Source organism: Loxodonta africana, chromosome 10, assembly GCF_030014295.1.
Source record: "Loxodonta africana isolate mLoxAfr1 chromosome 10, mLoxAfr1.hap2, whole genome shotgun sequence".
Lineage (NCBI taxonomy): Eukaryota > Metazoa > Chordata > Mammalia > Proboscidea > Elephantidae > Loxodonta > Loxodonta africana.
In genome coordinates, this window is record NC_087351.1 from 94,075,019 (window position 1) to 94,089,511 (window position 14,493).

General features: G+C 41.1%; 1 protein-coding gene across 4 annotated transcripts in view; it reads right to left on the reverse strand.

Annotated features, from left to right (window-relative positions):
* Positions 1–14,493, reverse strand: part of STON2 (stonin 2) — a 155,675-nt gene that overhangs the window by 116,914 nt on the left and 24,268 nt on the right. For 2 of the 4 annotated variants that reach the window (XM_064292835.1, XM_064292833.1), the window contains exons 2-3: positions 11,945–12,216; positions 9,798–10,073 (exon numbers count right to left, since the gene is read on the reverse strand). In XM_064292835.1, the coding sequence (XP_064148905.1) occupies positions 9,798–10,073; positions 11,945–12,032 (364 nt within the window). In that variant the 5' untranslated portion in view covers positions 12,033–12,216. Of the gene's footprint in view, positions 1–9,788; positions 10,074–11,944; positions 12,217–14,493 lie in introns of all 4 variants that reach the window. The other 2 variants (XM_064292834.1, XM_064292831.1) reach the window with 1 other exon arrangement.

Below are 14,493 nucleotides of genomic sequence, written 5' to 3' on the forward strand. Positions count from 1 at the left end.
GAATAGGAAGCCTCATGCTGATAACAGTGCCTAGTTTTTTAACTTTGAGAATGAACTTTGCTCTTTCAGTCAATTTGCATGTATTTGCAAATAAATTCTAAACACACACTTGTAAAATGCGCATACTTGAAATCGGCCTTCGCTCTGGGAGAATCTTTATAAAGAGTTTAGGTGATGGGTTAGCTGACTGCTCCATTCTTCCTGCTGCATAGTGGAATTTTAAAGCCAGAGAGGGTCTCAGATGAGTTGAACTTTTTGTCGCTAGGGAAACTCAGAAATACTACAGGAAAAGGATCAAATGTGAATAAAATATCAGCTGGGTTTAGGTTTCAGTTTGGAAGATATTTCTTTAGAGAACAGTATAAAGATTCAATTCTGAATTGAGCAGATTCATCGAAGCTTTTTGTTTTTTTTTTAATTTTAATTATTTTGATTCTGTTCATGGTTTCACCGAATACCTATGCATTTAGTTCAGGGCTCGGCAAATTAGTTTCCTGTTAAATTTCTTGACGTTTTTTACCATGTAACCTTAGATCTTTCTTGTATAATCTTCGAACTAGATATGTGAATGATGTTCTCCTGGCTAACTTAAGCCTTAATTTAAGTACTTGACATTTAAGGGTCTAATTAAACTCCTTCTAAAGAGAATATTTATCAACATGGCCAGACCCAAAGTGGTCTTACTAAGTCAAAGAGACATGAATTCCACATTTGACCTCTACCAAATTTCAGGGCTTTTTTTTTTTTTTAAAATAAACAATTTTACCAAAGATTCAAGGGGCATAATCTTATATGCAATCTCATCCCTAATATCCTTAGGCCCCAAGGGTACACACCAGCTCTTTCCCATATACATGGTTATAAAAAGGCCTTTGTTGCTCTCATTTGATTTTGTTTGTATTTTTCTACGTAAGATCATGCATCTGCTTTTCCCCAGGCCAACCACGATGGCATTTATTCACTTCCAATCCTGCCCTAGTTGAAGTCCAAAAGAAAGTTGTTCCCTTGATGGATGTAAGCATTTCTAGAGTTGTTTTCCCTACCACATTGTTGCTCTTTGTTTTCCAGTCAACCTTGGTATGCTTCAGTGCACATTAAAATAAGTAGTCAGGTCACCAGGCTGGGGACTAATAACGCCAGCTTCACTAAGATTTTCAGTCCAGCTCTGGCCATGTAAATGCCACAGAAAATACGAGATTTACCATTTACGGCAGTCTCTTTGTCCCTAGCTCCACTGCGCCTACAGCCTCCTTGCATTTTAATTAGGACAAATAGTACATTCCTCTTCCAGGCTGAAATCCAATGCCCCTTTGGCTTTATTCTTAGGTGAGCACAGCTTAAAAGATACGTTCTTTTGTCTTTTGTTCTCCATCTGCCAGGAAAGATGGAGGAATGGGAAGGGGGGAGGGAAAAGGAGTATCCTAGATAACATTTCTCCGCCTAGCTACTTCCTCTGCATGTGGGTATCCTCTCTTTCCTAATTTCTGTTTGCCAGCTTGGATGTTAAGATATATTGTTTTTGTTAGCTAATTCTGAGTCAGCCCTCGATTCATGGCGATCCCAGCCACAAGAGAAGAAAACATTGCCTAGTCCTGTGTCATTCCCATGAACGGTTGCTGTGAATTGAACCATTGTGATCCATAAGGTTTTCATTGGCTGATTTTCAGAAGTAGATGGCCAGGCTTTTCTTCCTAGGCTGTCTTGGGCTAGAAGCTCCACTGAAACCTGTTCAGCATCACAGCAACAGGCAGGCCTCCATTGACAAATGGGTAGTGGCTGCACACAAGGTGCACTGGCTGGGAATCAAACCCTGGTCTCCAACACGGAAGGTGAAAACTATACCACTGAACCAACACTGCCTGTGTGTGTGTGTGTGTGTGTGTGTCTCTGTGTGTGTTTTCTTTTTCAACTTCTCTTTGCAAACCAGGATGTTAAGGTATGAAACAGCTGGCTATGTAAGGCTCTATTTGTTGCTTCCAGAAATCCAGACTAGGAACAGCGCTAAATATGTTCTTTCTTGTACTCCCACCTATTTCTCTTAGACCACGAGCATGATCTTCTCATAAAAAAAATATTTGTACAGAGGTTACATGGGATAGGTCCAAGGTATATATTTTTCCCTTTCTCCTGACATGAAGTAATACGATCAGAAAGCTCTGGGCATTCAGTAGAAGCAAATAGGGTGTGCGGAATAAAATGGGAAGAAACTGAGAAATGGCAAATACGTTACAGGAACGAACCAATTTTCTCTGGTGATACTGACATGACTTAGGAAGATGGCTAAAGCCAAAACTGCGTTCCCACAGATACTGAACTTCACCACCTGCACCCACATATATACACCTATACACTCTACACTGAACCAAAGGGTTCCAAATTTTTGCATGTCTAAATAAACCAAGAAAAAAAAAAAAACCCCGCTGCCATCGAGTTGATTCTGACTCATACAGACCTTATAGGACAGAGTAAAACTGCCCCACAGAGTTTTCCAGGAGCGCATGGTGGATTCAAACTGCCGACCTTTTGGTTAGCAGCCGTAGCTCTTAACCACTATGCCACCAGGGTCTAAACACAGCATATCAAATATCAGATATCTCTCTTGCCCCAATTCCATGACATTCATGTGTTATCCGTACAAACACAAAATAAATAGTTTACTTGACATACATGGGTGAAGCTACAGTCCAAAGTAGACCTAGGATCTGTCTGGTGTAAATAAGTAAATAAGAGAAGCACATTTTTTTAGGGTAGATAAATGCAAAATAAATGCACAAATCATTTTTCTGTTGTTAGATTAGACTAAAAAGCACCAGATGGCCATTCATTTTTATGTAAGTTGGCCACCCCAGTGAAGGGACTCCCCCAGTTTCCTCCACATGGGTACCACTGGCCTGGAGAAAAACTGAGTAGAGGTTTGTGGAATCTCCGCAAGCAAATGATAACTGACAAGGGAAGTCTCTTTAAATTCTCACTTAGTCCCTCACAGGAAGACAAGCTAAATTGGCCTGGATATGAAATAAAATCTTTAGGCAAGCAGTTCTCCCCACATCCACTTCTTCCTTTGATTCCTCAGAGCTAGTCCCCTATTTTTTAGCTACCATGAAACAGAAAGTTTTTTTTTTTTTTTTAAGACACACAGTAGTTTTCAGACACACTTATCTGGAAGTAGATGTGGGAAATCACAGGAGTACGGTTGGCTCTGGTTTCTTACTAGAGGACCCAGGGAGAAGCTCAATGGATTTATGTTAAATAATAAGCACTGTTACCACACAATTCTGCCTTTGAATATCCACAACTGGCAGAACTACAGAGAGGAGGTACTTCATAAATACTTGGTGGTGACTCACTGAATAAATTATACAGGGCTGTAAGGTCTGGAGATAAGCGTGTGGCCAGCACACAGTATGTGCTTAATAAACAGCCTATACTCTTAGACACTCTGTAGCCTACCAAAATAAAAGCCAGACCAGCTGCTGCTGAGCCAATTTCAACTCATGCCAATCCCATGTATTTCAGAGTAGAACTGTGCTCCATAGGGTTTCAATGGCTGTTATCTTTCAGAAGATCACCAGGTTTTTTTCAAGATGCCTCTGGGTGGACTCAAACCTCCAGCCTTTCGGTTAGTAGCTGAGTGCTTAACCACCAGGGCCACCCAGGGACTCCTCCCCTAGTCTAGATCTACTCATCCTCAGCCTTACGTAAATGGTTCTTTTAAGATTTTAGAGACGTGGAAACCATAGTATTACCAAAAGAACACAGCAGGCAGTAATGACTGCAAAAAGTCAAGACAGTATCTCTGCAACTGTGAGGGTGCTTGCTGCACAGATCTGTGTTATTTTGGTGTAACTTCTGCAGTTCTGTGTGTGATATTATTGACATTACATATGTATCCAAACATTCAGGATTCAACTTAAAATCTGAGCTGTCCAAGAACCTCCAGAATGGAATGACTGCCTAACCTGGGGAATGTCTGCATTATCTATTCTGTCCTGCTTATCATCTGTCCTTACCTCAACCAACCACTCTTCCTTATTCCTGAATAGCCTACACTAGGAAATTCTTGAGGGAATAAGCCTGTGTGATGGAGGTTAGTTTTGGTAACAGGACTGTCCCTGCAGCCCTTTATTCAGTAGGTTCAGCAATGGGTCATGGGTTGGGGTGGAATACTGGCAGGGGAGTTGGGATTGGACACTTGCCCTTGGATTTATTACCAATTTCTTTACCACCCTGATGCTCTGCATAGTTCTCCCTGGTTCTTGAGTCCCTAGATTAGAATACTGCTTGAAGCAGAGCTGGCCTTATACATGGTTTATTCCTGCTTCTTGATTATACACCAAGCATCAATCTGCTGAGAAACCATCTTACAGGCTCCTCCTCTGGCAGAAAGCCCCATCTTCACACAGTGGCGTCACTAGTTGGCATCACTCAGTGTGGTAACTCATGGTGTCACCCCCATGCTAATTACCACAATATTGTAGCTAAAACACTGGAAAATTTGATAAAGTCACTGACTATAAAAACACTGGCAGCAATGAAAACAGTGCGTGCTTGTAGTATGCGCACATGAAACCAAGTGATCCGAAGTATCACTGTAATTTGGTAATAACGACAGCTCTGACTGGAGCGCATCAGAAAGTGCAAAAAGAAAATTTGCATAGGGTTTTAAGTCTTGCAGGTACACTGATACGTGTAAGCTGGGTTTAGAAAAATATTTCTGTTGTTACAGCTAACTACAAGGATGTTTTTATTAAAAAATATTTCTGCTGGAACACTGCACAGAAGTTTTATAGAGTCATCTTGGTGTCACCCTCCTCTGACAGTGTCACCTGGTGCAGTCCACACTGCTCATGCCCCCTTAGTGATTTAGCCACTATCTCCAGAGGGTTTAAATTTTCATCCATGGAAACAGATGGGATTATTCATTTTCCATGTCCAAATTTTGCTTTCACATATTTCAAAGTTGTCATTTCTTGATTTCTTTTCTAACAACATCAATCAAATTCATAACCTTAGTACGATGCAGGGCTGGGATTATCATGAGGTGAGTGAGGTACTCGCCTTGTCTGAAAAACTTGAGGAGATGCCAAAAAAACTCAGTACTCAAGATAAGTAATACTTTAGTGCAATATTTTAAAAAGTCTAATTATGGTGAAATGAATGGCTGCTGGGGGGTAGAAGGAGGGAGAGATGAAGAGCTGGAGAGTAGGGCATTTTTAGGACAGTGACACTATTCTATCATTGCCACTATTCGGTGACACTATTCTGGTAAGGGGTAAATGGAGCTCTGTACTTGCTGCAAACTTTTCTGTAAACCTGAAATTGCTCTAAAACATAAAGCCTATTTAAAAAAAAAAAAAATCTTAGAAAAAACATCAGCAAACTGTGGCCCACGGGTTGGCCACCTATTTTGTAAATAAAGTTTTATCGGAACCAGGGCCAGGATTAGGGTAAGGGTAAGTGAGTTAGAATTAAGCAAATAGTGGACTGAATCCTATCTTTAAATTTTGGTATTTTTTTATCATGATTTTTGTATTTTAAAAAAAATTTGTTTTTAATTAAAACAATTTTTTAAACCCAAGCTGGGATTTCTGGAGACTAAGGAAGTTGGAACAGTACAATCAGTCAGTAAGCGTAAGTGGAAGAATAACATCAAAAAGTCTGAAAGCAGCTGTTTTCAAACATTTGGTCTCAGGAGCCTTTACACTCTTAAAAATTATCAGGGCCCTCATCTAAGATGCATCAATTGGTCTCAACCCACCTGGAGCAAAGGAGAATGAAGAACACCAAGGTCACACGATAACTAAGAGCCCAAGAGACAGAAAGGGCCACATGAACCAGAGACCTACATCATCCTGAGACCAGAAGAACTAGTTGGTGCCCAGCCACAACCGATGACTGCCCTGACAGGGAGCACAACAGAGAACCCCCGAGGGAGCAGAAGATCAGTGGGATGCAGACCCCAAACTCCCATAAAAAGACCATACTTAGTGGTCTGACTGAGACTAGAGGAATCCCGGCGGTCATGGTCCCCAGACCTTCTGTTGGCACAGGACAGGAAACATTCCCGAAGACAACTCATCAGACATGGAAGGGAATGGACAGAGGGTAGGAGAGAGATGCTGATGAAGAGTGAGCTAATTATATCAGGTGGACACTTGAGACTGTGTTGGCATCTCCTGTCTGGAGGGGGGATGGGAGGATAGAGAGAGTTGGAAGCTGGCAAAATTGTCACGAAAGGAGAGACTGGAAGGGCTGACTCATTAGGGGGAGAGCAAGTGGGAGTACGGAGTAAGGTGTATATAAACTTATATGTGACAGTCTGACTTGATTTGTAAACATTCACTTGAACCTCAATAAAAGTTAATAAAAAAAAAGATAAGAGATAAAGAAAACACCACACGTGTAATAATTTTGTAACATACGGGGTCTTGGTGATGCAAACGGTTAATGTGCTCAGCTGCTGACTGAAAAGAAGGAGGTTTGAGTCCACCCAGAGGTGCCTTGGAAGAAAGTCCTGGTGATCTACCTCCATTGAAAACCCTACGGAGCGCAGCTCTACTTTGACACCTGTGGGGTTGCCACGAGTCAGAGCAGGACAACAACCGATTTGGGGTTTTTCTGTTTGTTTGTTTTTAGACTATGTTACTCAGCAAGAAAATGTTTTCCCAGAATCTTGAATAAAGTTATGCCTTACTTTGGCTAAAAAAAAAAAAAAATTATCAGGGCCCTCAAACAGCTTTTATTTCTATGGGTTATAGTTATTAATATTTATGAATTAGAAATTAAAACTGAGGAAAATTTTAAAAATCAATTTTTACTAATTCAATACATAATGTTTTCCTCGAAGTTATAGGCTCACTTTCAACAAAATATTTCTCAAATATCCTAATCTTGGTTTGTCTGTTAATCATTCCTTCAAGTAAAAACGGTGTCCATGAAAAAGTGCTAGTTCAGCTGGTGACTCAAACACGTAGCTGCACAGTATTCTGCCCTGTGACAACCGTTATACTTGAGCACGCAACAGAAGTGCTTTAAGCATATTTCCTATTTTGTCACAGGAATATTAAAGGCACGTACTCAAGAATCAAGAAGTAATCAAATTAATAATTTTTACTGCTTCATCGAGGATATTGTTAAATAAAACTTTTCTTTTTTTTTCAATTCTGAGTACATGGTGGCCAAAAGCTTTACCTACCATTACTTTTGTGCTATAATGCAAATTTCAATGCAGTAAAAAAAAAGGCAAATAATGTCTTAATATCATTATGAAAATAGCTTGACCCCACAGACCTCCTGAAAGGGCCTTAGGGAACCCTAGGAGTCTACCTACCAACACTTTCAGAACCACTGCCTTAAAGGATAAAGTTTTAACAATACGTCAAAAATCATCGTCAATAACATAGATTCAGTCAGACAGGGACAATATAGTTACAACTAACTCCAAAATTAGTTTTGTGAAAAAAAAAAATGTTTTGAACAATCAGGAAGTCTTGGAGGCTAAGGTAAGGCATGAACAAGGTATGAACGAATCTGAATGCCAAAGAATATAACCAATGACCTGAAAGCATTGCCATTCTTGGGCAGCGGAGTGGAGAAACAGCACCTCGCTCATCCCTCCTCTCCCCTCCCCACCTTCCAGGTAATGAGGGAGCTCAGGGTACAGCAGCAACAGCAGCAGGAAGAGTAAGAAAAACTAACACAGAACATCCTAGGCTGTTCCAAGAACCCTGGATCCAGTCGATCCAACGTTCAAGCCCTCTCCCCTACCGCTAACTAAAATATGTCCTTGGGCAAGTCCTCAAATCTCAGGACTGTCTGCCTCATTCTCCTCATGGATAATATGAATATTAGTACCTTCCTCATATGCTTGTTGTAAGGATTAGATTAAATGATGTCGTTACAGCAATGAGCACAGTGCCTGACAGTATCTAGTAAAAGTATCTTATTAATACTAAGACACATGATTTGTGCTGATGCACTGCCCAGTCTTCAGTAACCCTTCCCTACACGTATACATGCTTAGCCTAGCCTCTTGCCAGCGTTAGCTGTAACTGCTGCTTTTCCTCTCCAGCTAGACCAAGAAGCCTGCCTGGACCTGTCACTTCATCCATGCTGCTTTGAGTATCATGACTCTCTCACCAGCAATTCACTGGAAGTCTGATGATTAACGATGCAAAGTATATATAAATGTGTAAATTACCATGTGGAGATGGAAATGTTTGTTTTAGTGGTAAAATTACACTTTTGTTTCCATGAAACTGTTTTTCTTGGCATTGAAACATGTTTGAAAAAGAAAGGGATTACTTTTAAAAAGAAAAACTAGCCAAACATTTATCCCACCAACAGAAAAAAACAAAACAACACAAGAATCCTACTCTTTCGCTGGTAGGTCTCTGTGTAGGTAGAATAATCGTCCCCCAGAGATGTCCACATCCTAACCGCCCCTATCCCCCCACCCCCCGAGCCTATGATGTGATTAAGGTAAGGACCTCGAGACTGGGAGATTATCCTGGATTATCCAGGTGGGTCCAATGTTATCACAGGCATCCTTAAAAATGGAAGAGGGAGGCAGAGAAATTCAATCAGAGGAAAATGTGACTACAGAAGAAAGGCACAGACAGAGGCAACTCTGCTGGCTTTGAAGATGGAGGAAGGGGACCATGAGCCAAGTCATGTGGGTGGCTTCTAGAAGCTGGAAAGGACAAGGAAAAGGATTCTCCCCCAAAGCCTCCAGAAAGGAATGCAGCCCTGCTGACACACTGATTTTAGCCCAGTGAGACCCATGTTAGAATTATGAACTAAGGAACTATAAGACAATAAATCTGTTATAGTAGCAAATGGAGAACTAATACAGTCTCAAAGGTCATCCCGTCAAGCTTGGTATGCTTCAATGCACAATGATATAAGCAGCCGCATCACCAGGGTGGGCACTAACAATTTCCCTGCTTCACTCAATTCCTCAGTCCAGCTTTTGGCCGTTTACACTCTCTCTCTCTTTTTTTAAGTGTTGTAAATATATATATAACATAACATTTGACAATTCTACATTTTTCACGTGTACAATTCAGTGATATCAGTTACATCCCTCATGTTGTACAACTATCACCAATATCCACTGTCAACAGCTTTTGGTCATTTAAATGCGATGAATTAAAGAGATTTAACAGAGGTCTAGGGACCTAGAATCTCCATGTTTAACAAATCACATTGAACTCTATTAAACTAGGAGCCCTGGTGGCGCAGTGGTTAAATCACCCAGCGCTAACTGAAAGGTCAGCGATTCGAACCCACCGTTCTGTGGGAGAAAGATGTGACAGTCTGCTTCTGTAAAGATTTACAGGCTTAGAAACCCTACGGGGCAGTTCTACACTGCCCTTGGGGTTGCTATGAGTCAGAACTGACTGTTGGCAATAGGTTTACGGTGGGTGGTCCACACTTTGAGAGACATTCATTTCTACTTCTAAGAAGCTTGCAATTTAGGTGCTGATTAAATATAATTGCAATTCCTAATAGATAAATATATATGCATAGTTCCAAAGGCAGGTCGGAAACTAGGGCAAGGGTAACAGGTTGGAAATGGCCCAGAAGATATAAATTCTTCCATGTTTACCTCAACAAACTAGTTATAGAATTAAACCAGATGAGCGCTCTTCTGCTCTCTCCCACGTGGTCAATGCTTCAGGGCTCTGGAATAGGGGAAACAGAATCCTGGCACCCTACAGTCCTCTTGTGGAAAACCTGCCATGGTGAGCACATTCCTAAGCCAGAGCCCTTTTTATCCTCCTCACCTGTCTCACCTGTTTCTTTACGAGGTGGTGACGTGGTGGTCCAGGGTGTGTCATCTTCAAATTGAACCCAGTTGCTGATGGCTGAGGCCAGGTCAGGAATGGGCTTCTCAGGGCTCCCAGGAGGTGAGGCCGCTTCAGAGATGAGGCCTATCTTTTCTGAGGAGTCATCCTGCTCCGAGGGAGAAAGGTCCTGGGAGCCTCCATCTACAACGTGGTTCTCCCCAGAGGAGCTCTCAGACTGGTCTGAGGAAGACGACAGTCTTGGGAGGTGCTCTTCGGTGCCTCCTGAAACACACACCAGAAACCACCATCGTGGTGAGGAAGGCCACTCTTCAGAACAGTCTTGTGGGAGGCACAAGTAAAGGACAGAGAAAGGGTGACCACAGGGCTTACCATTTCAGCGGGAAGAGAAGAGGAAAAAGCCATGGCCATCTCACCTCTATGCTAAAGGACTGTTTTCCTAATAATGTGTAAAACTCATAACCTTAGCATATCCCTAAGTCAATATCTAGGCAGGCTGAGACTGGGAGTATTGTTCACTATTTTTATCCCAGCATCTACTCTAGTGCCTCAGGGCTGCAAATGAAAATGCCTACAGAGGCCAAGCAAGAAATGTGAGTTAAGCGGAATAAGTGAAAGGCAATAGGGACTGCTGGAGACTGCAGCTTAACAGGTGAGCCTCTATCTGGACTGAAGACACTCAAATTCAAACTTCGAACTCCATACAGTCCAAACTACATAGGTCTGTAGGCCACTAGATGCAACCTCTGCACTAACGACTGGCTGAATGTGAGATGCAAGGTCTTCATGTAGCTTTACTGTCACTCTCCTGTTCTGAAACAGACAGAACGTTTAACAGTTTTCAAAAAACTTCAAAATAAATAAATAAATAAAAGAGCTGTATCCTGATTACGGTGGCGGTTACATGTATCTATACAGGTGTTAAAATTCATCAACTGTACACCAAAAAAAGTCGAATTTACTGTAAGAAATGTTTTAAAAATCAAAGAACTAATATGAAACTCTTCTCTCCCAACAGTAGCCAAACAAATTGGTCCATCTGCTTGTAATCAAAGCCTTTGGACAGAAAAAGGGAGCCAAACAGGTAATTTTAAATTTTCTAGTAGCCACATCAAAAAGTAAAAAGAGGCAAAATAATTTTTAACGATACACATTTTAACAAAAAAGAATACATATTTTAATTAAAAAAACATAATTCTAACATATATTCAATATAAAAATTATTAGTGAGGCATTTAACTATTTTTTTTTTAACTAAGTCTTTGAGATTCAGTGTGTATTTTACACTTACAGCTCATCTCAATTTGAATTAGCCACATTTCAAGGACTCACTAGCTACATGGCTACCATATTGGATAGGACACCCGTAGGGTCACACTTCCCAGGTGCTATAAATGGAGCAGAAATCATTTCAGTCAGTAGTGAGTCAGGATCAACCTGAGGACACACAATAACAACAACAGTTGCAGGTGCAGTGGAAAAGAATCAGCTGACATGGCTCTGAAAATACCTTTGGACACTGCCTTGACCTTTAGCCCTGAGCACCAATTCCCTCGGTGTCAATACAGTCATCTTCATCTTGATCATGTATGGTTCTGAGCACTTATAACATATATCAATTCATTTAATCCTCACACCAACCCATGAGGCAGGTACTATCATTACTCCTTTTGTACGTATAAGAAAACCACCACATAAAAAGCTTAAATAAATAATCTACCCAAGAGCACCTGATTCACGTGTGATGGAGCCAGGATTAGAAGTCAAGCAATATGGCTCTAGGGCCTGGCACACCTAAGAACTAGGCTTAAAAATTGAGAAAATCCAAATTGCTATTGGGAATAACAACCAAAAAGGCTGAGAGTAAAGTACTCTGTAAACATGAAACTTAGGTTTCTTGGGAGGAAGAAGTCAATACTTCTAGAGTTTCTAGGCCTTTGCTGGGGTTTCTAAAGTTTCTAAGACATGTCCTCCAGGCTTCTAAGTGGAAGAATTCATGCATTGCAGGAAAATGACAAAATGACTTTTTTTTTTTTTGGAATAAGATCCCACACAAAGACTGATCAACTAGAAGCCATAACAAATAGCTGTGGTGTTCTGTCAATCTTTCTACCTTAGGAAATGAAAGCACTTACCCTCAGAAGAGATGGGATGGAGTGACTCCTCATTGAAGGAGACCCACTCCGATTGGTGGGTAGCAATCACATGGTCCAAGGTCATCATGCTAGGAAGGTGCTGGTCATCTTCACACTGCTAGCCTCAGGTGGACCCCAGAGTAATGTCTGGGGTGGAGACAGAGTGGACTTGGGCCTAGGGTCTGTCACAGAGGCCTTGCAGAGGACGGCACTCTGAACGTAGATATATTAGCCCATTTTGCCTTCGATTAATCAATCAGCTAAGCAGAAATCTGTTTAGAAAAATAAATAAAAATTTAAAAAGATAACTATCACATTATACTCAGTCCACAAAGGTCTAGGGCTTTCAGTGCTGCCCATGATAGGGCTTGAGATGGTTTTCAACTTGGCTTACTTCTCTCTGTGTATCTTGCCCCCAGTTCTCATACTCAAATATTTGCCTTGAGCATCAAGATCTCTGGATAAGTTCTATATCAGACTTGTAAGTAATCACACAAATTTTATCAATTAGATTTCCTCATCTGCCCAACTCTTGTTTTTTAGAAATACTTTTATTTATAATACAATGCTACCATTGTATAACAAATACTATATTGAAACTTTTCAAAGCACTTTCACTTTCTTTTGCCAGATGGTGAAATAAAAGCTTGTTCTTTTCCATCAAATCTGTGTAGTTTCTTGCCTTAGGCAGGTAGCTCTTTCCAAGCCTGATTTAAATCTTTGGCAGAAACCCAACAATCTCCAGATGGTATGTCCAAGCATGGTTTACCAATCAAAAAAATAGAAAGGAGTCACCTTATTAATTTGGAATAAGGAGATACGGAATATTTGCTTCAGTGAAAGTCTGAATTAAGGAAACATGTTTTCAATCTGGGCATATTTGAATTAGTATACAAAATCTAGCCTTTACTCACACTGCAATTATGCTATATATACTACTGCAGGATACTTGACTTATATTTTGTTTAATGCCTTTTTACAACTTGAAAAAAACTTCTCAAGCCAAAACACTTTAACCTTTAAGTCACAACCACAAGAAAAGTATTAGAGAACTACAACACTTTTAAAAACATAAATACAATGGAACTATAATTACCTAATTTAATGTCTTGGGAAACTCCCCATGTGGAAATGTGCCAGGATACCCAAGCTGTACAGAGGAGGGAAAGCCCAGAATCTCCTCTCCCACTCACTCTTCTGAAATCCTTGCCACCGTGGGACAAGACCTGCACAAATAGCCTGGAGAGTACAGTGCCCATAAACCAGGTCTTCCCAGGGCACAATGTGGAGCCCACAAACCCAAAGAATGACTCCCACTGGCTTCTGTCCATGAAGCCTTTCTCAAGCCCCATCAAATGTGTCACTCAATGAGGTAAAGGCTGTAGGCCAAGGTAATGGCAGTAAAGCTGAAAAGTTAGATTCCTCCTCTCACCACAACAGCAACACACAAACCAGGCAAAGAAAAGCCACAATACAATTGCATGTGCTGACACACGCAGTGTCATAACTCAAGGAGGGAAACTGCCTGCTGATCCCATGATGATGAACCCAGGGAAACTTAGGGATGAGTGGGGGAAGGGTGCAGGGGGAAGGGAGGGAGAGGAGGAAAGCAGTGTGGGTAATGGGTAAAGCACCTAGAAATTTTGGAGCTGGACGGTCTGAAAAACCAATAGTCCAGCTCCCAAGTTTTATAAATGGTAAAATTGAAGTCCAAGGAAATCAAGTGTAGCAACCAGGATTGAGAGCATGGGCCCATGTTTAGACTGTCTGGATTGGGGCTCATTATTTAACCTCTTTAAGCCTCAGTTTGCTCTGTACAGCAAGGATTATAACAAAACTCACTTCATAAATCTATGAATAAGTGAGATAATGTAATGTACATCAAGTGCTTAGTACTTGGTATAACAATGACAATGATAATAATAGCAGGACAACATACCGAGGGCTTACTAAGGGACACGCCCCATTTCGAACCCTTGATAAATGTCAGCTACAGCCATCACTGCTGTTGTTAAGTGACTTGGCCAGGTTACATAGCTAGTTAGTGGATGTCCTAAAACTACGGTGCAGGTTTCATGAAACCACCCATTTCTGTCATTTACACATTCTGGTTTTAGAGATTTTTCCTTTTCAGTAGTTTTTAGAGCAGTTCCCCTAGACGCTAAGTGGAGTCATGGGCCAGAAGGCCAATTTGGCAACCTCCTCTTTACAGATGCAGGCACAGTCTGGCTAAGAAACCAAGACCATTACTCAGAAAGTATGAATGGAAGAAGAGCCCCAAAGCTCTATTTACTCTTGCTTAGCTTGGCCCTCTCAGATGTGGACATAGCCTAGTTACAGATAATGACAGCCTCCAGAAAGACTGGCGGAAAAATTTATTACAGGGAACCACCTACCATAATCCTGTGAAATGGCTTTAAGGTGTATGTTCAAGAAAAAGCCACATCCAGTAAGTCATAAGATGCTACATCTTGAGAAGTGCTGTGCTAGCAGCTGGAAAGCTACAGAGGAACTCATTAACCGAGGCTAAGCTCATATTGGAATTGGTT